We start from the raw sequence: 26,536 nt of genomic DNA on the forward strand, positions 1-26,536 counted from the left end.
GAATCCCGGGAAGGGGGCGGGCAATCATGTACGAGTGGCCGGAGGCACCGCGCCAGGATTTTAGTGCGGCTCCAGTCAACCCCAGAAAGAATCCTAGGAGAAGCCGGAAGCACTCGGAAGTCACGTGCTCCCCGGACTACGAGAGTGATTGGCTTGGAAGGACGTGAATGATGTTGCTGTGATTGCTGAATTGTCTCCTCAGGTAAAAAGAGAACGCGGTTTTTCTTTTTCCTTCTGGGATGGTTCGCTTGGTCCTCCAGCCCTTGCACGCTGACCGTCGGCCGCAGGAATGAAAAACGCTCGCGGTATTGTACACAAAGTGCACCTGCCCTCTTCCGATGCAAGTAATGCAGGAGATGCTCTCTTGCGTGAATTTCGCGGCAGTCAGGTAACGGCCCGAGCCCTCCACTTAAAACAGCATGTATTGAAAAGTCTTGGTGTAATTCTTCATTGGGATGTAGTACGATGCATGGAGCAGAAGGTTAAAAGGCGTTTCATTGAGATGCATCCTACGTGCAAAAATTTATTCCACACTTCAATATTGTAATAATAATTTTACGGCCTGCTTCCAAGAGGGAATTTGGAGCTCCTTTGGAATCAAACATCTGAAAATAGAATGTTGGGCATTGCATTTAGGAGGCTGGGTCAGATTTGTGAATGGAAGCTTTGGGATATTATATTTTATTTTCTCTAAGGATCTGCAGGTGATGGGTTATCTTGGGAGAAGAGCATTAAGCTGACATTACGGGTTCCAAGAGTTGAGAACTATTTACATAATAAGCCTTCTTTCACATATGAAGTGGTGCTACTGACCCATTTTTTAGTTGATTTGCCAAAAGAGAAAGGAGGCTTACCTAGCAGGTTTTCTCTTTCATCAGTGGCTCCATTAACACCAATGCTGACCCCTGAAAAAGGCTGGTCAGCATTAGGAAGTCATTCAACAGCCAGTTAAGGTGTCCTGACCTAAAATAAATAGTCAGATAGCATATTTGGTTATGCAAAAAAAATATTCAAGGACTCTAAACGTATTCATGGGAAGTCTCCTACCTTTTTTTCTTCTTGTGGGTGAAAGGTCTGAGAGGGTGCAAGGGATGTAGGAAGAGGTAACTGAGAGACCCATAGATGTTTGACTCATTGAGTAAATACTTGTCGAGTGCCACTCTGTGCCAGGCAGTGTTCTGGGTGCTGCAGGAAAGGGGCAAACCAGGCAGACAAACTCCCTGCTTTTATGGCATTCCCTTCTCATGGGAGACCCATCATACATAAATAAGCAAACGTGTAAATAGGTAAGTGCTATGAGGAAGGTTAAACAGGGCAATGTTATGGTGGGTCAGAAGAGAGAGAAGAAGGCCCCTAGGAGGAGGTGACATTTGACCTGAAGGAACCAGCCACCAGCAAAAGCATTTCAGGGAGAAGGAACAGCAAGTTCAAAGGGCCTGAGGCAGGGACAGTGGGCAGGTTTGAGAAACAGAAAGGCAACGGTGGCTGGAGGGAGTGCTGAAAGGGAGCCTGAAGGGACATGAGGTTGGAAACAGGTGAGGTCCATCAGATAGAACCTATAGGCTGTGAACTGAAATTGGATTTTAATCTGATTACAGTGGAAAGCCATGAGGGTTCTAAAATATATTTTTTTTTCTTTTTAAATTTTATTAAATTGTTGTTGCAGTACAATTTTCTATTTTTAAAACATATTTTCTTTGTTCCCCAATTAGGACTCAGTTTGACAATAGAACAAAATACAATGAGATCGTGACCATTCTCAGTAGTCCTAAAGAGGAACCAGTGAGCACTGGCTGGCGTGGTTCAGTGGACCAAGCACAGGCCTGCCAACCAAGGGCTTCTGGTTCAATTCCCAGTCAGGGCACATGACTAGGTTGCTGATCGGATCCCCAATGGGGGGGGGTGTGAGAGGCAGCCATGCATTGATGTTTCTCTCCCTCTCTTCCCTTCTCTAAAAATAAATAAATTTTATTTTTTAAAGAGGAATCAGTGAGGGGCTAACCACAGATTTGGAGTAGACAGAGCCATATTCTTATAACTACCCATGATGCCCCAAGACTTATTCTGAGGACCACGATATCCATGGACTATTCGTGTACCTGTTCTGTTCCATCCAGGGTCTGGAGTCTCTCATAAACCCCCCTGACCCGTGCATCCATCTGGAGAAGAGGAGGGGGAGGCCTGCTTTCCCTGCAATCTGGTGGTCACATCCCCATCAGGACCCCTGAATGCCCGCCTTCGGTGTCATCAGCATGGAGCTCTGAGGTCCATGTGGCTCCTCAGAGTGAACAAGGTGACGTGTCTCCATGAGAACTCGCATCTTCGTCACCTCTTTATTCAACGTGAGCACTAGAAAGAAGCTTTGGGTTTAGCCACTCCACCCCCTCCCATCTAACAGATGAGGCATCTGGGGCCACAGAGAGGGTACTGATCTGTCCAGTCATGCAGCAAGTTAGGGGCAGCGCCAGTTCAGAACCCATGTCTCCTGCTGCCGGTCTGATCCCCACTTCGCCTTATCCATCACCTCTTTGCTGCACAATTCACTGCCTTCTTCTCTCCCATGAGAATTTCTTCCATGTCTGGGTCTCAACATCTTCATCCGGGAAATGGGATGATAACACCTTCCTCCATAGGATTGCCTATTGAATGGCACAGCAGATGGTAACAAGGTTTGGAAAATGTCAGAGAGCTCTGGGGATGCGAGATATAAGTAATCCTCATTTATAGTTACCATGGCAACCTGACAGGCAGTGGGGATGTTGGGAGACTCTGGCTTATGCCATGTGTTGGCTTTCAGGTCTTAAGGAAAATGCAGAGACGCCACAGCAGTAACACGGATAACGTTCCTCCTGAAAGGTAGGCATCTCTTGATTTCCTTCCATGTGGGGGCTCTTGGCCTTCAGTGGTCAGGGGCAGCCCAAAACTGGATTGAATAATTACCTGCCTCTCAGGGTTGCTTGTTTAAGGAGCAGAGATCCGATTGCAAACTTCCCTGCACCGTGATGGCATATGCTAGTCAATGCATAGCAGCTGGCTATTGCTCTTATGATACTCCTAAAAGTCTGTGACAGGGGATACACTTGACTTGTATCAATGATTGTACCCCTGAGGTTTTAATTTATGGAGGTGACCAAGTGACAACATGGAGAGGAGAGGTTAATGCCATTGAAAGAACTTTATTACTTATGTTTCCCCAGAGCAAGGGGCATGTCACACCCTGTAGGGCCACATGGGGAAGCCCCCAGGAGGCAGGAAGGAGCAAAGGCAAGGCAGAGGCCACCGTTTTTATTGTGTTTTCTGCACAAATCAAGGCAGGGCAGGGGAAACAGCTTAGCGATGTCTGCGTTGAGTGCTGTCAGCAGGCGCTGGGCTGTCAGGGCGGTCTCCGGTTGTCTGGTACCTGGCTCTGGGTGTTTCAGGGCAGGAGACATACCGGCTGGATGTGGGAGCGTTAGATCAAGAAGGTGGCTGAGAATATGGGCTCTGGATTGCAGGGAAGATTTAAACAACGTTGGCTATTCGTTAGGCCCTGTGATTACTGGATACCAGATAGACAAACACAGAATCTAAGAAAACACCATTAAAACATTCACGAGCTAGAATGTCTCTAGTTAAGCCCGAGAGAGAACGCACCGTGGGACCTGTTCTCAGGTTGTCACGGTCACCCAGCCTCAGACCTCCCACCGTGCTGGCGCATACATCCCAGGAGCAGGCAGCCAAGCTTTTCCTCCCTTATGTCCCACTCCAGTTCCCTTTGCAACTCTGAGATTGGCTGCAAAGTTAGAGAACCCACCGGTCCTGGCGCTGGGGCCAAGTTTTGCATCAGGCCTGCCTATTCTGTGGCGAAGAACTCTGGCCTTCAATGAGACAACCCCTGGCCAAATCCCAGCTCAGCCACTTCCCACCTGGGATGCCTTTGGGAAGTGTTCACCCCCAGGCCTCAGTTTCTCGCCCCCCAAATGGCAGATAACAAAACTCAGGTCGCTTACGAAGGAATGAATGAATATAAAAATGCACACACACAGCGTCCGAACAGGAAGCACTCCAGCTGGGGCCTCTGAAGACAGAACGGCTGTCTGCTCCCTCGTGACCCGTGAGATCTTGGGCGGCAGAAAAAGAATGGCCGCCGTGTGTCACATACTTACTCTGTGCCACTGATGAGGTCAGGACTGTTTTTTATCCCCACTTTTACCGATGAGGAAACGGAGGCTCGGAGAGTGGAAGTAAATCACCTGAAGTCGCACAGCCAGGACGCAGCAGGCCTGAGATCTGGACCCCCCAGTTGGGGGGTGCCACCCCCGATACCCCCCCAGCACACTTTGCTCTCCCGTCTGGGCAGATCCGCTCCTCTCCTGGGCTGCCTCCCACTCTGGCCCTTAAGTGGTTAAGTTAGAAGCACAGCCTCTGCCTCCCCAAGGGATATTCTTTCCCATTTAGGCTAAAATCTCGGCTGGATGCTGGGGCCCAGGGAAGGGAGGCCAGCTATAAAAAGCCCCTTGGCGGATTGAGCCTTCCCTGGTTGTACTGGAGGTCCCCTGAGCCCGGTGCGCTGAGAGTGTTGGCGAGCTTATGGGGGCCAGGAAAGCTCTCCAGGTCCTCATGGGGCAGTGCGGGAGGGACGGTGGCCCCCGTGTGAGCCAATGTGGGCACCTGCCAGGACTCCTTCTTTCTTAGCTCAGCTTCTTGAAGCGCAGAAAGAGCCCAAGGCCCCTTGAGGACCATAGCCATGGTGTCCGTTGTTGTTGTCATTATTAAGATTGTCTTTATTATAAAGCCAAACCCAAGGGAGTAGGACCACACACACGTCCCAGGATTTGGGAGGTAGCAGGGGTGGGCCAGGTGGTAGAGGGGTGGGTGGCCTTCTCCAAGTTCCCTCCCCGGCAGCAGGTTTGTGATAACTTAGCCTGAGGTCAAGTCTGTGCAGCCAGAGCAACTACCCCTGAGACTTCTCCAGCCCAGCATCTCCCCTGCCGGATTTCACAGGTGTTCTCTAAGACAGTCCTAGGGTTTCCACTGGAAACTATTCCGTGCTGAAATACGTTTGGGAAACACTAGGTTAAAGCAAGAGTGAGTTTTTTGGGGTTGCAGGCCTTCTCAGAGCCTTCGGTATGCTCATTCATTCATTCATTCATTCTTCCTTTCAAACACTACTTCTTGGGCGTGTCCTGTGTGCGTACCAGGTGCATTGTGCTGGGGAGGAGAAGTAGACAATGGGGGCAAACAACCGTGACCTTGGACTTCATGGCACAGGGCCCAGTTTAAAGTAGTGTTTACTACACGTTAGAGTCGCCAGGGGGCTCTGAAGACATAGAGATGCCAGGCCCCACCCTCAAAGACTTTGGTTCTGTTGCTCAACGCTGGGTCCTGGGCACCTGTATTTTTCAAAAGCTGCCCTGCGTGGTTATACCGGGCAGCCGGGGTTGAGAGCCACAGGTAAGCAGTAAACAGTGACGTGCGCTCAGTCCCATGCAGCTGAGCTTGGGCGGCAATGAGCATTAGGAATGAGGAGACTGTCGCTGTCTGAGGGCAGGGCAGGTGCCACCCAGGAACAGAAATTTCAGCCGAAATCTGAGGGACGAGCACAGGTACCGAAGTGGGACAGGGCGAGGGTGACACGCAGTGAAGGGGCCAGCCCGAGCAGAGGCCCTGCAGGAGGAAGCCTGTGGGTAGTGAGAGAGGGGCACACGAGGGGACTGGAGGTTGGGGGTGGATAATCCAGGGTCTGGTGAATGCGTCTCTCTGGGCCTCGGTTTCTTTATCTGTAAGATGGGAATGCCGTCCCTCCCAGTCTGCAGGGTGTATCTGAGGCCTCGGGAAGGAGTTTAGAACGGGAAGCCCTGTTGGTGGGATAGCAGCCTGGGGGCCTTACACCACAGAGGTATTTTCTCACAGTCCTGGAGGCTGGAAGTCCAAGGTCAAGGAGGTCAAGGTGTCGGCGGGTCAGTTTCCTCTGAGGCCTCTCTCCTTGGCTTGTAGATGGCCATCTCCCCACTGTGCCCTCATACCCTTTTCCCCCTGTGTGTGTGTCAGCATCCAGATCTCCTCCTCCTGCAAGGACACCGGTCACACTGGATCAGGGCCAGCCCTCGTGACCTCATGTTCACTCAGTCACCTCTGCGAAGACTCTGCCTCCCCATACCGTCATACTCGGAGGTCCCGGGGGTTAGGGCTTCAGCGTGGGGGTTTGTGGGGGAGACATGGGTCAGCCAACACAACATTATTGATACTGTTGTTTGTCCCCCAACCTCCACTGGGTGACTGTCTTTCCAGCTGCCTGACCTGGTGGGGCTTTCTCTTCCTTTCTGGCCCAGAAACCGCAGCCAAGCACTCAGCTCCGAGGCCAGCGTGGATGAAGGGGGCGTCTTTGAGAGTCTGAAGGCGGAAGCGGCCTCCCCACCCGTGCTGTTCTCCAGCCTCTCCGGCCTCCCGGCTAGCAGCCTTCCTGCCACCCCATTCCCACCCAGCCTGGTGCTGGGGGCCTCCGCCAGTGGAGGGGACGTGTTCATCCAGATGCCGGCGTCCAGGGAGGAGGGCGGAGGCCGGGGCGAGGGGAGCACCTACCACCACCGCCAGCCGCACCACCACTTCCACCACGGCGGCCACCGTGGGAGCTCGCTGCTGCAGCACGTGGGCGGGGACCACCGAGCGCACTCAGACAACGGGGGCGACGAGCAGCCGGGCACCCCCGCCCCCGCCCTGTCCGAGCTGAAGGCCGTGGTCTGCTGGCTCCAGAAAGGGCTGCCCTTCATCCTGATCCTCCTGGCCAAGCTGTGCTTCCAGCATAAGCTCGGTGAGTCCCAGGGACGCAGGGACTTCGGCCGCTGGGCAGGGGGCTGTCCATCCCAAATGCCAGGGGGAGGCAGCAGAGGCCCTCACCACCCAGAGAGCCTAAGAGGATGGGATTCTGGCCCTGGCCGGTGGGGTTCGGTTGGAGCATCGTCCCATAAACCAAAGGTTCATGGGTTCAACTCCCCGTCAGGGCACATGCCTGGGTTGCGGGTTTGGTCCCCCCTTGGGCGGGTGGGAGGGGTTGCAGCCAATCGATGTTTCTCTCTCACATCAGTGTTTCGCTCTCTCCCTTGTCCTCTCTCTAAAGTCAATAAGGTGTCCTCAGGCGAGGATTAAAAAAAGAAAAAAGAGTGTGGGACTCTTAGTCAGACCTGGGTTCAAATCCCAACGGATTGGCTATGTGACTTCAGGAAAAGTCACTCACCTCTGAGCTCCGGCTTCCTCACCTGCCCCATGCGGGTTGTGATAGCAGCTTCCTCAGCCTGTTGGTGGGTGTGAAGGAGCAGAGTAGAGTAACTTAAGAGTTCGGACTGCCTGGGTCTGAGCCCAGGCTCCGCCCTTTCCTGGCTGTGTGACACTGGATGCAATATTTAACCTCTCTGTACCTCATCCGTGCAATGAGGATTGTTGTAAGACATACATTGCATTGAGGTTAAAGGACCTCGTATGTGCAAAGAGCACTTAGGATCGTTTTATGCAACTGGAGGTGATTATGTTCATCATATTCATTATTAATGCACATAAAATACGTAACAGAGAGCCTGGCACAGAGCAAGTGCTCAACGGATGCTCCGTATTGTTGGTGTTATTAGGAGGGGAGGTAACGATTCATAAAGCGATTAGCCTAGAACCCAACATGCACTTCACACTGAGAAAGTGGTCTCTGGGCCACTGCTCTTACTCTCGCTGTTACTCATGGTGGTGCTGCTGTGCCCTGGAGAGCCTGGGCGTCGTCCTGGCACTGCAGGAGGAGTGACAGCGATACGGATGACGTTGTGGCCTACGGTATCCCACAGGCAGTGCGTGGAGGAGGGTGGGCTGTGCTCTGGGTCTTATTTGCCCCTTTCTGGTGAGTCCTGGCTGACTCACCCCTCCCCCCGCCGCCCTGTTGGGGCGCTGCCATGGCGGCCCCTCTCTCTCCATTCCTAGAAATGGAAGCCAGTCTGTTCCCCTTTTGTGTGGAATTCAGCAAACTCACAGCCTTCATTTTATTCTCAAGTGTAATGGTTGTCTTGTTCAGTTTGCAGGTTGGTTCATTTGTTTGGTGACCCAAGGGGGAAATAGAAGAAAGAGCTGTAGGGTTACTGGTTTTCATTTTATGTATGTCCAGTGAAGAAGTATGTGTCTGACAGAGCAGATCCAGAAAAATGCCGGGAGCACACGCACTGTTAAAAAAGTTAAAGCGGACTCCGAGCCTGAGAAGCCGAGTGCGTTGCGTGAAAGCAGAACCCTGTCTGCGGGTTATGGACAGCAGGGTTCCAGAAGCCCTGTGCACGGAGCATTCCGAGACTGGAGCTTGGCAAACAGTGGCCACTGAAGGAATTCGAATACAATTCAGTTCTGTTCCTCCATCCGCCAGGGTCATGGGTTTTCTGTCAGCAGGAATTTTTTTCCCCTTTAACATCAAACTTTCATTCCTTATGGTGCCACAGTCTATTTCTCTGTATGTTTTGATGATAAATGACACACCTCAGATTCTTTCTGAAAGCGGGACTAACAATAGGTACCGTTCACTGACTGCTAGAGGTGGCGCTCTGTAAGCATCCTCCCTCCAGGAGGTGAGAAGTGCTGTTATTCTGTTCATTTTACAGATGAGGAAAGTGGGGCTCAGAGACGTGTGGTGACTAGCCTAAGCTCACACAGAGAGGCGGTGGCAGAGCCAGGATTTGAACCCAGGTCTTACCACACTGCACAGCCCACGCTCCTAACCCGGTTCAGTGTAATACCAGAGAGTGGCCTCTAACCCTTCCCCACATCAGGGGCCTATGCTCAGAGTGGCTCGGGGGGCCCAGTGATTTACATGGCAGCCCAAATCCCCCAGAGGTGAGAATTCCTCTGTTCTGAGGTTAGTCTGTCAACCCTGAGAGGGCCAGGGGTGTGTCTGCTGAACATTACTCACCGTCCCCAGTGAGCCGGGACCAGGCCTGTTGCGTCTAAGTGGTGGTGTCGGCCCCCCTCTGTCCTGCAGGCATTGCCGTGTGCATTGGGATGGCCACCACCTTCGCCTACGCCAACTCCACGCTCCGGGAACAGGTTTCTCTGAAGGTGAGTCGCCTGGTGAGTTTGCCTCCTATGGCTGCCGCCACAGATGACCACAGACTGAGTGGCTTCAAACAGCATCAGTGGGTTATCTCATAGTTCTGTCGATCAGAAGTCTGAGACGGTTCTCTCTACACTGAGACCAGGGTGTCGCCAGCACGGTGTTCCGATGGGAGGGTCTAGAGGTGAGTCTGTGTCCTGGCCTCTCCCAGGTTCTGGAGGTTGCCCGCATTCTTCGGCTCCTGGCCCATCCTCCTCCTTGAGCCCACACCAGTGCATCTCTGTAACCATCTTCCCACAATCACACCCCCTGTGACTGTGCCCCTCTGTCTCCCTCTTTCATGTTCAGGGACCTCTGTGATGACATCGGGTCCACCCAGATAATCCACAGTCGCTCCCCATCTGCAGAGCCGCTGATTCGCAGCCACGGTTCCAGCTGCAGCCTTTGCTCCCCTTTGCCACGTGGTCTGACACACTCGCGGGTCGCAGGGATTGGGATGGGGGCATCTCTGGGGGGCCATTCTTCTGCCGCCACCCCCAGGCAGATCCCTCGATGTGCCATCCTTCTTGCAAGCCCTTCTACCTGCAGGGTCCTCCCAGCCCGGTGCCTTTACCTGCCTGGCATTCCACCAGTTAGCTCACTGCTGACGCATCCTCAAGGTTAAGGCCATCCCATAGGCACTGCTGGGTGGCCATACAGCTTCACCACCGTCTTCCTGAGTGCCCAGCGGAGTGCTGGGCTGTTGCACAGCTCGTCTTGCAGATTTGTCCCAGCAGCCTGGTGGGTGGTGAGGGGAGGCAGTCATTCTTACATTTTCCCGATAGGAAACAGCGACTCAGAGACATTAAATTCCTTTTCTGAGGTCCCATAGCGCGTGTCACTGCTAGTGTCAAGATACGAACCCAGGCACTGACCCCTAGGTAGTGCTCAGCCCAGGTTCGAATTCCAGCTCTACCCACCTGCAAGCTCTTAGGTTACCTTAGTAACCTCAGCCTCAGGTGCCGCCTCTGGAAACGGAACTATTTGCACCAACTTCTTACACCAGTAGAGAGGATCAAATGAGATAATGCAGAAAAGGTGTTCAGCACAGTACCTGGCACATTGGTAACATTTAACTGAGCTGTTTTTAACAGGCCTGTGCTTTGTGCTGTGCCTGTGGCCCCCTGACAGCCACTGTCTTCTCCGATCCTCCTTTGGGACCATCTGCTTTCTCAAAAGCTCCGGGGCCGCCATGTGGCCGGGAGGACAGCTCAGTCTCCATGTGACACAAGCGCATTGACGTCCAGGGTTGGGCAGGGCCAGAGGTTCTCCCTGACCCTTGGTGTCGTCTTCACGCGAACTCCTGTCTGCTGCTTTTTGAACAGCAGGTTGATGGACACCACGGTGGGAGCCTTCGGGGGCTGGCTATCCCTCAAATGCAGGAACATCCAGATGGTGCCTTGACTGGAATTTTAGGGGGTAAAACAATACCTGTATCCATGGACAAGCTTTTAGGGGCCCTTGACACTTAGAAAGTAAAGCCACAGGTGATGCTTTGCCCGTCCGCACGTACTTTTCTGTGAAAGGAGTGTCCATGACCCTTAGTAAGTTGAAGAATCTCAGCTGAGTACTGGAAAATACCCGCTACCCCCAGAGTCCGGCTTCTTGGGGCAATGCTAATTCCCTCTTTCTCTCCCACCTTGGGTTTGGATTTGCAGAGGACTCAACTGGAATCCATTATTTATCGGGTAAAAAGGGCCGCCGAGTGGATTAATCACATTGATAAGAGCAGTGGGTTGGTTGGAGGTGGTTTTTAGGGTCGTTAACCTTGACCGCTCCTGGAATAATGGGTGGATGGAGATGCATTTATTCTGTCTCCTCTGGAAATATGCCTCGTAAGGGTGCACAGGCCGCTGAGCTGTGTCTGGAGACAGCGGAGCATTTACTGAAACTGCAGGGAAGGTTACACTGGGAAAGATATGATCTCATCCTGTTCCAGCAAGGCAGCCGCCCCGGTCCAGGAAGAGACGAGCTTTTGAAAATCAGCAGGACGGGGGGCCTACGTGTGTCTCCCTGGGTACACAGGCGGGGACACGCCAGCCCGGCGCCGCCTCCAGAAATTTCCGGGGATCGCTCTCAGGCTGAGAAGCTTCTGGGAAGCAGCAGACCAAGGCCTGTGTTCCTTGGGACCGAACGGAAACGAGGCGGGAGAAAGAGAAGTGGGGCCAGGGCTTGGATGCCCGAGTGCACGACTTTGAACGTAATCCTGTTAAGTGTGGCGCCTTGCATGGAACAGTGGGTGCGGGGCAGCAGCCCCAAGGCCCGCGCTAGCAAAAGTGAGAGCAGGGATTTCCGGTTTGTAGTTGTGAATCGTCTACTGGGTTGTAAGGTCTGAATACGACAGTAGGTCCTACCGTTTAGTGCGCCTGAAATATGAGCCTGTACCAGACCGAATGTGGGCGTTTATGAATTTTACTTAATTCTTCAGGAAACCCTCATTTTCAGTGAGGGCACGGAGGCTTAAAACACGTGCCCTTGGGCAAGAGATACTTAACCCCGATGCGCCTCAGTTCTTAACTGTAACTGTGAACTCACATTTCCTGCATGTCAGGCACTGTTCTAAGCGTTTATGTGCATTAATTCTCCCAACTCTATAAGAGAGATACGAAATAGACCCATTTTACAGATGAGGAAAGGGAAATTAAAAGTTTAAGTAACTTGCCCGGTGTTGGATAGTCCCCAGGCGGCAGACCAAGGATTTGAACTTGAGCTTCCAGCTCCAAAGTCTGTGCTGCTAACCCCCTGGCTCTGCTGCCTGTCCAGGTAATTTTCCGAGCAGGTTTCCGCTTTTCTGTCACCCTCCCCCGGGTTCCAGCAGGAAGGACCAATGCCAGTGCCCTTCCTGTCCCCCTGCTCCCTCCACACCTTGGAAAAGGGAAAGCACTGTCACATATGAGAGAACATTCTGGAATGTCCTGCCACGTGCACCTTTGGCATGGCAGTGTCCCCACCGATCCCTTGCTTTTTGTCTGCAGGAGAAGAGGTCGGTGCTGGCCATCTTGTGGATCCTGGCCTTCCTGGCGGGAAACACCCTGTACGTGCTCTATACGTTTAATTCCCAGCAGCTGTACAACAGGTGAGGGGGGGCTGCCCTGTGGGCATGTGGGGAACGTGGGTGGAATATGCTTGGGGTATGCAGCCCTTCACTGGAGAGCAGTCACCAACTCTGTGTCACGTTGCGACCTCCAGACCCCACCCTGGCGCCACAAGCACTCATGCCTACGGCGGAGCTCTCTAGTGGAAACACCACGCCAGCCCCACGTGTAATTTGCTGGCGGCCACATAGTGGCTGGGGGGCAAGAGCCGGCCAGCGAGGGCCTGCAGGATGAGGCTGAAACTCTAGCCAAGCTTTTGGATCGTGTACACCTCTCCCGAAAATGGACTGTGAGGAGTGAGCCAGTTCCCCGCATTCGGGGGCCACGCCGCACAAGCAGTTTGGGGAGTAAGTGCCAGGGCGTCAACGCATATCCCACACACCGGGTTCGTGGGCTGGCCTGGGATTTCAAGACCCTGGCAGAGGCACTCGAGGTGGAGTCTCCCAGAACCTGGGGTGAATTCGTGTTGTTCTCTGGGCCCGATCACGGACACAGGCCCAGCCCGCCGTGCCCCGCCGGACCAGGGCTGAGTCAGACCTGCAGCCCAAGAGGGAGAGGAGGACAGAGAGGTGCTGAGCCCCCTCCCTTGTGTATTCCAGTGGTCCAGAGACTCCCACGGCCACTATGTCCTCTTGTCCTTCCAGCAGCATGTCGCTGTCCCCATTTCACAGGTGAGGAAACTGAGGCCAACTTAGTGCCAGTAAGTAGCCCATAACAGCAAGCCTGAATCTTCGCCAGATTTGCAGTCCGATGGCCAACGTCAGAAAGCCTTAGTCCTGCCCTTTCCCAGCCTTGCGCCCTGTGGCAAGTGACGGAACCCCTGTGGGATGCCCCCGAGTTTCCGCACTCGTGAAACTGGGACCCAGCTGCTCTTTGCCTTACCCGCCTGAACGGGCTCATGATTCGGGAGGCCAAATGCAATGATACGTGGAATGTACTGGGCAAGCCAGGAAACATTTGATCCAATCCTAGTCGCATCATAACATTGTTCTTTGATGATGAATCACCACACCGATGGGTGCTAGTGCCTATTAAGGAGCAAAATGGATGATAAAATAGATCTGTTTATTGAAGTTCACAGCCTACATTATAAATAAGTGGACTTAGTGATGAATCTGGGGAAGAACATTTTGCACTGCCCCTCCTCCAAACATCAGAAAAAAATAAAACACCACACACACACACACACACACACTAACACAGTGCAACACAAAGGAAACACTGGCACAGTGAACTAAAGTTCAGATCAGTGGGTTTGTCACCGGCTGGTGTCTCCGAGACAAAGTGGAAGCTGGAAGGCAGATCTTCCTTTGCTCGCAGTCACAGAAGCATAAGGGCGTGGAAGTCAGCCAGCCAACCCGAGGCGTCCCCAGGGAAGGACAGCGCAGGGGCGGAGGAGAAGGGAGCTCGGGGCTGCCAGCCTCTCCCTGTACTGTCACAGGAGCGGCTGCTCGGACTCGGATGCGGCGGATCCCACCGAGACAGGGCCGGGGTGTGGGGGACCCTGCAGGTGTTGAGAGAAATCGCCCGGATAGATCGTTTTCATTGATTTTGCCCTATGCTAGCTCTTTCAAGATTTTATTATAAGTAGATACAGGTTTTTAAAAATAGAAGTGAAAAAAGAGACCGGCTCATTCCTAGGATACTATACTAAAGAGGCCTCGGTTTCGCACCTCTTTCCAGCAGCCCAGCAGAGTATAGTCACCCCCTTGTCCGCGGGGGCTGTGTTCCAAGACCCCCGGTGGACGCCTGAGGCCGCAGACAGTAGCAAACCTTGTATACACTGTGTTTTCCTGACATGTATACCTATGACCAAGTTTACGGCTTCTGTGGCACGTCTGAATTGACAGTGTCACCCTTCTTGCTCTTTGGGGCCTTTATACAAAGTGAAATGAGGGTTACTGGAACACAAGCGCCACAGGGTCCCGACAGTCGATCTTCTGACCGAGACATCCGAGTGACCCAGTGACAGAGGACGGGCAGGTGGCAGGTGCAGTGTGGAGATGCTGGACCAGGGACGATTCGCTTCCCAGGTGGGACAGAGAGGGGCGGCGCAGGACTTCCTCACGCTCCTCAGAATGGCGTGTGGTGTAAAACTTGGGAATTGTTTCTTTCTGGAACTTCCCTGTGGTTAACCACTGATAACTGAAACGCAGAAAGTGCAACGGCGGGTAAGCAGGGACCACTGCAGGGTGCATCGAGAAGGCGTCCGCTCTGGGCTGCGTGCACTGTTCCCTGCTCTGCAGGGGCCTGGTCTGCCCTTGGCTTGGAGCCTCTAACCTGGCAGGAAGAGACGGGAGGGGTCCAGCACGGAGTGGCTGCTGGTTCCAGCCCCCACCCCCAGTTCCACCTAAGACGCCTCCGGCAGGCAACACCACTCCTATCGCCCCAGTGTCCCCAGCTCAGCATGGGAAAACCTTAGCCCCTACTTCGTAGTGTCTTTGGGAAGCTGAGGTGAGTCAGACACGTCAAGGGTGCAGCGTACACGCCCCCCGAGGCGGCGGAGAGCAGTGCTACCCCACGCGTGGTTGTGGGCAGGTGCTGGTTTGAGATGTTCGTTGTCAGGCTCCAATGAGGTAAGTACAGAAATTGGGCGTGAAGGTAACTTAGCTACTCGTGGAAGGGCAGAATGGGCTTGAGCAGCCCTGCCATAGGGAGAAACTGAGAGGGTTAACTGCAGCCAGGATGCCCGGGTTGCAGTCTGCCTCTGTCCCTTCATATTTGCGGGACTTTTTGTCTGTTACTTTACCTTGCTGTGCCTCAGTTTCCTCATCTGCAAAATGGGGTGGATAACAGTGCTGGCCTCAAAGAGTGGCTGTTACCATCATAGACAGATCTGCAGGCAGGTCAATTGTGAGGACATTATCTCTTTGAATCCCACTGATGATACTATGAGGGAAGGTGTGGTTCCCATTTTATTGATGAGAATGCTGAGGTCTATGGAGATAACAGTATTTGCCCAGGGTCCAATACATGAAGAAGCCTGGATTGAAAAATCAAGTCTGCCTGATACAAACACCCGTTAGCATGGAGTGTGACCTTGGGCAGCTTACTTTTCCCAGCCTCGGTGCCTGGCTTACCAGGTGGGGATAAGCATACCGCACAGGACAGTGAGTGAAGAGCTCAGTGTGGCATCGGGCCCATAGTTTTCCTCTTCCGTCCTTCTCTCCCTGCTCCTTTGTAATGCTGGCCTTTCTTCCTTCCGTTCTTCTGCTTCCTGTTGTGAAGCCTGTTATGGACCCATAAAACTGGAGGAAACCGTAACTAATGATACTCCAGGCCAATCTCATCTTTTAACCCTCAAAGGAACTGAGGTTCAGAGAGGTTAAGGACCCCCCCTGAGGTCACACAGCAAGTTACTGGCAGATTCAGAAACAGGACACAGATGGCAGACTCCCAGTTCAGTGCTCTGTGTACAGGTCATACTTATAAGGCTCCCAGAGTGAGTGGAAAGAGCTGCAGAGGACCAGGGAGTGAAAGAGAGAATCCTGACTCTCCGAATCCTCCCCATAGCCTCATATTTCTGAAGCCCAACCTGGAGACCCTGGACTTCTTCGACCTACTGTGGATCGTGGGGATCGTAGACTTCGTGCTGAAGTACATCACTATCGCCCTCAAGTGCCTCGTTGTGGCCCTGCCCAAGATCATCCTGGCCGTCAAGTCCAAGGTAGGCACTGGCTGTGGCCACCAGGCAGCCCCAATCACTCATACAGGGAATTCAGGGCACCTTCTGGAGGAGGAAAGAGTGGGTGTGAGCAGAGCTGATGTCATCATATCAAATGAGCAGAGCCCGAGCTAGCAGATCCTGACACTCACCTCTTAGGGTTCCTTGAAGCTGAGCTTGGTGATAGCTGTCAGCACCTGCCTGTGACGCCCCCGCTCCAAGTTTATTTTTCTAAGTCTCATTGTTCAAAGCTGACTTGGATCCAGTTTTCACCTGAGAAAGGAAAAAACCCATGTCGACATGCCCTACTTCTGTTTCTACCAGGGAAGGATGGCTCTCATAGGTTTTGACGCTTTGTGGCTTCAGGAGCATGTCTTGTAAAGGGAACCAAGACTCAGAGGGAAAGAACTCTGTGCTCGACTAGTGATGTCTGCCGTGGACACAGCACGGGCAGTGACGGCAGTGGTTCCTTGCAGTGTACTGGAGGGGAAGGCCTGCAGGCGTGTGTCGGGTTGAAGGGGTCCTGTGCGGGGATAACCGGTGTAATTCAGAGGACTGAGCAGGGCTGGGACACAGCACCCTTAGGAGGTAAGTCTTGCCAGTGCTTCTGCTGCAAGACCCAGAGCAGGGAGTCTGGGCAGAGGCAGGTAGGCTAAACAACCTCTGAAGATTGCTGCTTTCCTTGCTGTGAAAACAGCCGTCTTTTCGGCTTCAGAAAGCTTAGAGTCTGGCTGGCAGAAGAGCTGGTTTGGAATTACCTGTCCGTCCAGGTGTGTAGGAAAACCGCCCTTTATTCTTCCTTCATTCATCTGCTAGAGCAGCTCACGGAACCCAGGGGAACACGCACTTACACTTACCAGTTTGTTCATTATTATTTTTATATGTATTAAACATACCATTATTAAAAATACAATTTTTGTTTTGTAGCCAATGTATTTCTATTGTAGACGGCACATTATACCTGCATTTTACATACAGACTCCCCATCAGTGGCTGACAGCAACTTCAGTTCGGTATCTTATGGTTCCGGAGGCCAGACTCCGAAATGGGCTCCGTTAGGTTAGAGTTGGGTCATGGGCAGGGCTGCGTTCCTCTCTCCATCTTCCTGTTACAGCGCTTCGTGGGCTTTGTTAGGGGGTCATTCGGTGTGTGGTCATTATTCCTGATGAAGGATGTGATAGAGGACACAGACACAGCCACGGGAGGAGGTGCAGAGGACAAGGCTTGGGAGGATGCTGCGTGCGGGAACTCTGTTCCCATGGAGCCGGGGTGCACTGCCCTCTCAGCGTGTAGACACGTGTTCACAAACCCAGACGTGCTTCGAACCCCACACTGTCGGTATTTGCAGGGGGGCTCCCCCAGGTAGACGCGATCAATTAGCATCTCCATGTCCAGCCCCTCTCACCTCTCCCCTCTCCCCTCTCCGGTGGCGCGGCTGAAAGTCCCAAGCTTCTGCTTACCAAGTGGTCTTTCTGGGGACTAGCCCCCACCCAGGAGTCTACTAAGAGCCACCTCGTTTGAACAGAAGAAGCTCCGGGAAATTCCAAAGGATTCAGGAGTCCAGTGTGAGATGCCCCCGTCACCCCGGGGATGGCAGCAGTCTGAGGAGCCCTGTGTCGGGCACTGGGCTCAAAGACTAAACAGTAGCGCAAACGGTCCTTGTGAATACGGGTGCTGGGAGAGAGGACAGAGACCAGTGTGCGTGTTTCTCATCATTTCACACTGGGGTAATCCGAGTCCGACTGTGTCCCCGCCTTGCCGCCTCCCACGTCACTTTCAACTCCCCTCCTCCGCCTGTGATCTATCCAAATGAGCCAAAGTCCTAGGCTGTTGAAATTTCCTTCAGTGAAGACGAGAGGGGAACAGTGGGTCTGAAGAACCCTGACATGCCTCACACGTGCCCTCCCAAGGTCACAGTAGCCATGATCACTTGGCCCTTGAGCCAATGCTGGACCAGGTGGGTACTAGGGACTTGACACCAGGAAGCAGCATGGCCCAAGGTTACGCATACGGACTTTGGCACTGGACATGTCTGCATGCAGATCCCTGCTGTACCTCTTCCTAGCCATGTGACTTCGCACAGATGACAAAGCCTCTCTGAGTCTTCGTTTCCTCGCCTGTCAGCTGATGAGAGTAATAGCACCTTCTTCCCAAGTATTAACCTCACAACAACGATTGCTGGTGGGAAACAGAAAGTGCTTTGAACCCCATGCCCAGCACAGAGTAAATACTCATTAAATGATTCGTAATACTTCTAAGCGTTAGTTAGGGCTGCTAGCTCTGTATCAACAAGCTGTGTGACTTTGGAGAGGTTGCTTAACCTCTCTGTGCCTCAGTTCCCTCCTCTGTCAAGTAGGGATGATAGCTGTGCCAGATGCCTTCCTTCTGCTCCTCTAGATACACCCTCCTCCTTTCTCAGCCTGCGGTCTGTCCAGGAAGCTGACCTGGGGGAACTGTGCCAGCAGGCTCCTCTGGCGCCCGCTTGGGCTGAGCCGATGGGAGGCCTGGGACATGCAGGAAAAACAGGGAGACGTACTGCATGTGGACCCATCGAGGCGTGGGTTGGTCACTGCCTGGAGAGGAGGCAGGTGAGGCTTCCCGGCTCTTCCCTGCTTGTCCCGCCACTGACATGTCTACTCGCTCCATTCCCTCTCTCCTGCCCACCCCCTCGTCCTGTTCTTTGTACTCCAGCCAGAGCCTACTTTCTCCTTTTCTTTGCATACATTAACCGATCTGACATGTGGCAGATGCTCTTCTAACCCCACTCCCCAGATGAGAAAACCGAGGCACTGAACTCGAACTCCCCCGTGCAGCTGCCAGTGGGCGGTGTGTGGTCCGGCTTCCCGCCCACTGCGCCCCTGGTCCTCCTGCCTCCAAGACCCTGTTCCTGACCCGCGTCTTGACTAACTCCTGCTCCTGCGGATCACAGCCTCCTAGGGGTCCTCCCTCCAGGCTAGGGACGGTGCCCCTGCCCAGGACTCGAGCAGTGCCCTGTCCTCCCCTGTCCCAGCCCTCACCACCCTGACTGTAATTGCTTGTTTAGTTGTCTGCCTTCCCTGCTCGGGTGTAACCTCTGTGACAGCTGGGAATGGATGCATCTAGCTTGTTTGTTGATGGATCACTAGTATCTGGTATGTACTCCGAAGTGTTCGTTGTGTGTATCTATTATAGTTGGGTGGATGGGTAGGCAAGTGATTGGATGGATGATGGATGGATGGATGGATGGATGGATATTTGGATGGATTGATTTTTGGATGGATGGGTAGGTATATGGATGGATGGATGGATAGACGGACGGACGGACGGACAGATGCATTGACAGTCTCGTCAGCTACACTAACTCTTCACCATCTCCTCTTGTAACAGCAGTGAGAGCTTATTTTGTATTCTCAGCTCAGCTCTAACCTCTTGTATTTTGGTAGGTGTTCAAAAGCCTCTGTCACAAGGACACAGAAATCCACAAGGCAAAGTAGTACTTGCTTCCCTGGGCCAGAAAGGGCCAAAGAAAGCTGGCAGCCAAACTCATAGCAATCAGTACAGCTAAACATCACTAAACAGTCAATCTGGTCACTGGGGATGCATCAGTGAACCAAGGAGACAAAAACCCATCTACTGGAGACATTGTCTTGTTCCATCTGAACAGCTCGGCCGGGGGGGGCGTGCTGTTGGTACCTCTTTTCACGGAGCAGAAGCTGAAGAGCGTGCCAGAGATCGCACACTTGGTGGTAACAGTACGCCTAATAGTACTGCAGTAGCAGTACTGACAGCATTGGGCGCGGCTGAAATGGGGAGTCAGCCCTTTGTTTGGGCCAGGAGGGCTCGAACTCATTCCCCCCAACATCTGTCTTACGAGGCACGTGCTGCTGTGTTGCAGGTTTCCTTATCTGGATAAAAGTCACATAGAATTTACGAGGAATCCTTATAAAGTGTGCAATTCAGTGGCATTCACTGCATTCACAGTGTCGCGGCACCGTCATCACTGTCTCATCCCAAGACACTTTCGTCACCCCAGAAGAAAACCTTGTACCCACGAGCAGTCACTGCCCCTCCCCCCAGCCCCCAGAAACCACGAATCTGCTTTCTGTCTATGGATTTACCTATTTGGGACATTTCACATAAATGGAATCATACATGATGTGATCTTCTGTATCCGGCTTCCCCGCCTCACCATCATGTTTGCAAGGTTTACCCATAACTGTAGCCGGTGTCATCACTTCTTGTGGCTGAATGATAACTCTGTTCTGTGACCAGACCACCATTGTGTGTTCATTTGTCGCTTGGTCGATATTTGGGTGGTTTCTACTTTTAGGCTATTGTGAATAATGCTGCTCTGAACGCTTGTGGACAAGTATCTGTCTGAGCATCATTTCTCTGGGTCATAAGGTGACTGTTTGACTTTGAGGGTCCACCCAACTGCTGTCCACAGCAGCTACACCATTCGGCACTCCTGGCAGGTGCTGTTTTTATCCCCGTCTTTCAGAGGAGAAAACAAACACAGTGAAAGGCTGAGAAAGCAGCCCGAGGCCACACAGCGTGTCAGTGGCTGAGTGGGGATTTGAACTCAGGCAGTCCGGCTCCAGGACCCCTGCTCTGAGTTGCTGGACGACAGTCCCTCCCATCTGAGTTCCCCGGACCCATTAGGGAGGTTCCGCAGACCTGACTGAGTTGAGGAGTGCAGTTCCTGGGCACCGTCTATACAAAATCTCCCCAAGTTCAGGCCACACCTGCCTCACTTCCGTCTCCTTCAACTGGGCACGGCTGGGGCGAGGGGCGGGGATGGGACCCGGCACCTTGTCCTTGCACCGCCGAGGTGTAGGCGACAGTTATTAATGTCCCCTTGGCACCTGTCCAGCTCCCTTTTTCTGATTATTATTATTTTATTCGGCGAGATTAATGTGCCAGGTCAGAGCATAATCCAGCCTGTAAAAAGTGATGTGAATGGTCTTCTCAAGATAAATTGCGGGCTGGGAAAAGGTTCACAGCCTTTCCTTGCCTGTCTGAGTGCTCTCCCGAATCCTCATCAATCCTTGTCTGGGCAGAAGAAAAGGAAGGGTCTTCATTTGCAGCTGGGGGGGGGGGGGGGGTAAGGACACATCTGTCAGGGACGCCTAATGGCTCACGGCCCAGATGCTCTGTCCTGTGCCTCCATGCCCGTCCGCTGAGAGGGTGGGTTGGTTTTTAATATAACCATCATCCTGGAAGGGCTTCTGGTATTTGGGTTTGCGTGGTGGCCCCACGGTCCCTGACGTGTGAGGCTGAGTGAGCCGCCAACTCCCACGGGCCTTCCGACACCCGGGATCTGTTCGGAGTCCTCCGCCCCCTGGACCTCGCAGGGAGGCTGTGGCCGTTGGCTGGCCAAAACTCGCGTGGGGTTAACGATGGTGACTGCTGATCTTCAGCCTCCACGCCAACTGTCACGCCACCCGGGTGTCTAGGGCGGCTACTTGTCATCGTAAATCCAGATAACTCAAACAACCCGTACACCTCGGTCCTGCCTGATCTGGCTCTCTCTCACCCACATCTCCACCCTCATCACCTGTGACTCTCTCCCTTGCTCACTCTGGACCAGCCAGTGGTGGCCAGGCGGTACCCACCGTGTGCCAGCACCTTGCTTCCCAGGCTCTTGGGCACTGCTGCTCCCCGTGTCTGGGGGGGGGGGGGTCTTCCCTGTGCTCCCACGGCCATCTCTGACCTCCCAGTGAAGGCTTGTTCCCGTGTCATTTCCTCTGAGACCCTGTCCCCTCCCTGAACACCCTGCTGAAAAGTGGTCTTTGTCAACCTGCAGCATCACGCCGCCATTTTACTCCCTTTCTAGCATGTTCCAATATCTGAGATCATCGGATGGTTTTGTGTGTATTTCCCACCGCCCCCTGCTGGAGCGTGGACTCCTGACGACAAGGACCACTAGGTCTGTCCTGACTCCCAAGAAACATACACTATAGATACAATGGGCTGAATGAGGAGCCTCCTGTTAATGACCCACCAGGGGTTCGAACCAGCCTGCTGCTTTGCCACACCTAGAGCCCTCCTTGGCCCCCTTCTCCCATTAATGCCGCCGATGTTACCAAGGGTCTGACGATGCTGGACCCTGAGAATGTAGCAATAAGTAAAGTGCCATCCACCCTTCACTCTGTTACCCTCATCTCTGCCAATGAAACTTGTTTTTATATTAATCTAACCCAAACTAGTTAAGAAGGCTAATCTCTTGTCCCAGAATCATACCCTCCAACTCCTACTATAAATGGTGGTGATAATTAAAGTTTTGACGTGTCCACATTGCTCCTTCCTTTATTAAAATGAAATAATCTTGGACCAGGGTTCTAGAACTGCTCTGTTTAATAAGACAATCCTAAGCCACCGGTGGCTGTTTATGTTTAAATTATATTTGAAGTTCGGTTCTCAGTTGTACCAGCCATGTTTCACGCGCTCAGTAGCCACATGTGGTCAGTGGCAGCTCAGACAGAGAAAGTGGACATCATCATAGAACATTCCATTGGGCAGCACTGTTCTAGAACATTCTCGGGACAAGGTTGGTTCAGCCTCCCAAGCGTAGAGGTAGCAAGCAGCTGTCGTTCCGTGCATTTTCTCAGATGGAGAAAAATAAAAGCAGGCCTTTCTGTAAGAACTTTCTGGTGGGTCCCTGTGAAAAGGAGACAGCACCGCAGAGAGGAAGGAATGCCCAGCTTGGGCCAGCAAAACGGGGTTCAGATCCGGACCCCTGAACTTAGTACCTGTGTGGTCTTGGACAAGGGGCCTCCCTCTTTGGAGCCCCAGCTTCCTCATTGCTAAAGTGGTTGTTTTTACCCCCTTGAAGTTATCAGAAGGGAGGCGGCCAGGTGTCCGGTTGCTGGGATACAGGACTAGCTGTATCCAAGACAAGAACTGTTTTCGCCAAAGAATGAAGATTTGACCAGCCTTCTGTCTTTTCCATGAAAATGGGAAAAAGGGAGCCCTTCCCACCTCCGGAACCATAGCTTCTAGTGGCGCCCCAACTGATTACGTCTCCTTCCCTCCCGGAGTCGAGTGTTCCCCTCTCTCCGCCGTGCTCCTGCGCAGACACCTGCCTACGCCAGGCCAGGTCTGGCTTCCACAGGTCTGGGGTTCTCGCCGCACGCCGTTCCATGCATATAGGCACAGAACTTCCCCATGGCCAGCTGCACCTGCCCTCACTCCCCACAGCGGGGCTAGCAGGGGTTAAAGCAGCGGTCCCAGCAACGGAGACATTTTTTATTATCACAGCCAGGAGGGGTTGCTATGCTGGTGTTTAGTGGGCAAAGGCCGGGGATGCTGCTAAACATCCTACAACCTGCAGGACAGCTCCCCCAACACACAAACACGCACAGCTGAGACTGACGCGGCCCCAAATGTCGGCAGTGCACGGGTTGAGACACCCCGGGGCCAACATCTGCATTGCATCCCTGGCTCAGCTCCCCTGCTGCTGTGAGCAGGATTGTGCCAGATCAGAATTCACACGTTCAAGGCCTGTGACCCCTATCACCTCACACCGTGCCTGTGTTCGGAGAGAGAGTCGATAAGGAGGTGATTAAGTTAAAATGAAGTTGTTAGCTAACGGCTAACAACACTAACCTAACGGCTGGTGTCTTTGGAAGAGGAGGAAATGGGGACACAGATACACACAGAGGGACGGCCAAGGGGGGACACGGGGGGAGAAGACAGCCATTGACAAGCCAAGGGGAGAGGCCTCGGAAGACACCAGCTCTGCTTTGACCTCAGACTTCCGCCCTCCAGGTCTGTGAGGAGTACGTGTCTGCGTCACCCCCCCCCCCGTCACCCCCCCCCCGCAGGCTGCAGTCCCCTGAGAAAACCAGTACACCTGCAGACCACTCACCTCCAGTCCCGGGCTCCTGTGAGAGTGCCCTTATGTCCATTCAGAAGTCTCCTAGCTTGTTACCATTCCCCCCCGCTTGTCGAGGATATTTCATTTTTGTAATTGGTTATTCAGTCACAGGGTCCAGAAGTCGAAACCCCACCAACAGTGCGCGGTGGGGAATCTCCTCTCCTCCCCGGCCCCCAGACACCCACTTCCTCTCCTGGGAGGTGCCTCTCCCGGCATCTTTTCCCAGCGGTTGTGTGCATGCACAGCTGACCCCGGACAACACTGGTGTGAACCTCATGTGTCCACGTACAGGAGGACTTTTTCAATAAGTACAGTAGGTGCGTTTTTCTTATGAGTTTCTTAGTAATGTTTTCTTTTCTCTAGCTTACTCTATTGTAATAATACAGTATGTCGTACATGTAACAGGCAAAATGTGTGTTATTTCACTGCTTAGGTTATCGGTAAGGTTCCCAGTCAACAGTAGGCTGTTAGAAGTTATGTTTTCAGGGAGTCCAGAGTGATACACGGATTTTTGATGGAGCAAGGAGGTCCGTGACCCTAACTTTCATTTTGTTTGAAGGTCAGCTGTGCAAGCCAGTGCACGTATGCGCCCTTCCCACTCATCTGTACATATTCACACAGCAATATTCGAAAGCAGCTCCAAGTTTGCTTTTTAAAATTCTTATTTAACCGTTTGTGTTGGAGACTGTTCCAGGCACATAACGTACAGAAAGCAGCATGAGGGTCAGAAGCCGGAGGGCCTGTGTTCACACCCTGTTTGAGAAGCACTTTGACATTTACCAGCCACGTGACCTGCACGTTATCTGCTTGCTGTCGTTTCTCCACCCATGAAGTGATGTGATAACAGTATTCGTTTTCAGTGGCTACCTAGCAAATTACCACCAATTTATCAGCTTAAAAAAACACCATTCAGGAGTCACAGCTCAGCAGGTCAGAAGCTGTGGGGGGCATGATTGTGCTCTCTGTGTAGGGTCTCTCAAGGTCAAAGTGTCTGCCAGGCTAGGCTCCAACCTGGAGGCTCTGGAAGAGGATCTATTTTCAGGCTCATTCAGGTTGTTGGAAGAATTCAGTTCTTTGTGGTTGTGGGATTGAGGGCCCCGTTTGCTGCTTGCTGGCTGTCACCAGGGGTCACTCCCAGCTCCCAGAGACCATTTCGTAGTCACTTTGCGTGGTCTCTGCCATCTTCAAGCCAGAAACAGCACCTGCAGTCCCGCCTCTGCTTCTTTTCTGTCTGAGTTTCCTTTCTGCTTTTAAAGGGCTCATGTGATTAGATTAGACCCACCGGGATAATCTCCCTTTTGATGAGCTCAAAGTCCACTGATGAGTCACTGTAATTACATCTACAGAATTCTTTTTATAGTACAACATCATCCAAGTGAAATAGCTCATCCTCGTCACTGTTCTGGGGAGTAAAGTGGGAAGTTTGGGGGGTGTACAAAGGGTAGTGTCAAAGGGTAGTGATTTGATTATCGCACTCATAGTGTGCAATCTACACAAGTTAGCTTGTTCACAGCTGCATTTTGTATCGTGGAAACTATTTAGATTCATTATGGGGTTGGGGTTTTTTTAATCTTCACCCGAGGACATTTTTTCATGGCTTCAGAGAGAGAGAGGAAGGAAGAGAGAAGCATCGATTGGTTGCCTCCCTTACACAGCTGGACGGAGGATCAAACCCGCTACCCAGACAGGTGCCCTGACTGGGAATCAAACCCACAACCCTCCAGTTATGGGGCAACCAATGGAGCCATGCCGGCCAGGGCTACTGCGGGCTTTTGTAAAGGGAGCCTCTAAGAACACTGTGATAGTCGTGGGTTACTGAGCCTCCGTGGACCCACTGACTCTGTGGTTCTCCTGGACTCGGCTGGCCTAGCTGTCAGCTCCCGCCGGTTCCCTGCAGGCAGCCGGTTTCAGCCGTCTCCGTCTCTCGGCACACACACGAACTAAGGACTGGGACTCTCACCGCCGCTCACCGAAACACAGACTGCAGTCTTTGCCAGCCTGACCAAACAAAAGGTGTACTTTTGATTCATTCGCACCAGACGGCTGTTGTTGTGTCGGCTGTTGCCGTTTTTTCATTTGACAGTCTGTGGGAACAGAGGTCAGTGCCCCTGACCAAGCAGTCGGGTGTCGCGTGTTTTAAACGTTCTTGCAGCACACCGGGTGACAGCCGCTGCCTCAAGGCAGTGCTAGTCCCCTCGTTATTTTCCTGCGGCCCTCTCTTCCCTCGCTCTTAACCACTGCACTCTGTAATTATCCGGGTTATTATCTCTCCACTGGACCATAAATTCCCAGGGGTGGACACATGTCTGCTCCTTCACGGAGGCAGCCCAAATCTTCAAAAAAATCATTACGGTGACTCTGTGAGGGAGATGGCTGTGCTCGCTTAAACCTACTTTACAGATAAAACTGGGGCTCAGGGAGGATCCACTGTCATTCCATCGAGGGCTTGTGGGTGGCAAAGCTGAGACCCAAACCCATCGCTTTGGACGTAAGACATAACAGTGAGAACAGCGGCTCGTATTTCTCCCGTTCGCTCACGTGTCCGCCGTGCAAAGGGCTTTATCTGCATCCTCACACGTGCTCCCATCGACAATACAGTGAGTTAGGTCCTGCTGCTGCTGTTCCCACTTTACAGGCAAGGACACAGTCACCCGGGGAAGGCCCCCAGCTGCCGAGCAGCGAGGCCGGGCTGGCGGGCCGGCGGGAGCTCTGCCTGCAGCTGCTGCTGAAGCTGTTGGACCTTCCTTCATCATCAGGTTTCACCGGAGCAGAAAAGAAAGCCTGCAGCAAAGATACTAATCCTAGCATTACCTAATGGTCGTGTGCCTTCT

The 26,536-nt window shown here is 52.8% G+C and overlaps 1 protein-coding gene across 6 annotated transcripts in view; it reads left to right on the top strand.

The window, feature by feature from the left end:
* The first annotated feature begins 46 nt into the window (after nucleotides 1–46).
* The window catches only part of RNFT2 (ring finger protein, transmembrane 2), a 56,797-nt gene continuing 30,307 nt past the window's right edge, over nucleotides 47–26,536 (top strand). The window contains exons 1-7 of one of the 6 annotated variants that reach the window (XM_036014622.1): nucleotides 47–202; nucleotides 2,118–2,342; nucleotides 2,798–2,856; nucleotides 6,312–6,790; nucleotides 8,978–9,054; nucleotides 12,064–12,164; nucleotides 15,697–15,850. In XM_036014622.1, coding sequence (XP_035870515.1) covers nucleotides 2,307–2,342; nucleotides 2,798–2,856; nucleotides 6,312–6,790; nucleotides 8,978–9,054; nucleotides 12,064–12,164; nucleotides 15,697–15,850 — 906 coding nt within the window. In that variant the 5' untranslated portion in view covers nucleotides 47–202; nucleotides 2,118–2,306. Of the gene's footprint in view, nucleotides 389–2,117; nucleotides 2,343–2,797; nucleotides 2,857–6,311; nucleotides 6,791–8,977; nucleotides 9,055–12,063; nucleotides 12,165–15,696; nucleotides 15,851–26,536 lie in introns of all 6 variants that reach the window. The other 5 variants (XM_028527855.2, XM_028527853.2, XM_028527854.2 and 2 more) reach the window with 5 other exon arrangements.

Source organism: Phyllostomus discolor, chromosome 13 (assembly GCF_004126475.2).
Source record: "Phyllostomus discolor isolate MPI-MPIP mPhyDis1 chromosome 13, mPhyDis1.pri.v3, whole genome shotgun sequence".
NCBI classification, from domain to species: Eukaryota; Metazoa; Chordata; class Mammalia; order Chiroptera; family Phyllostomidae; genus Phyllostomus; species Phyllostomus discolor.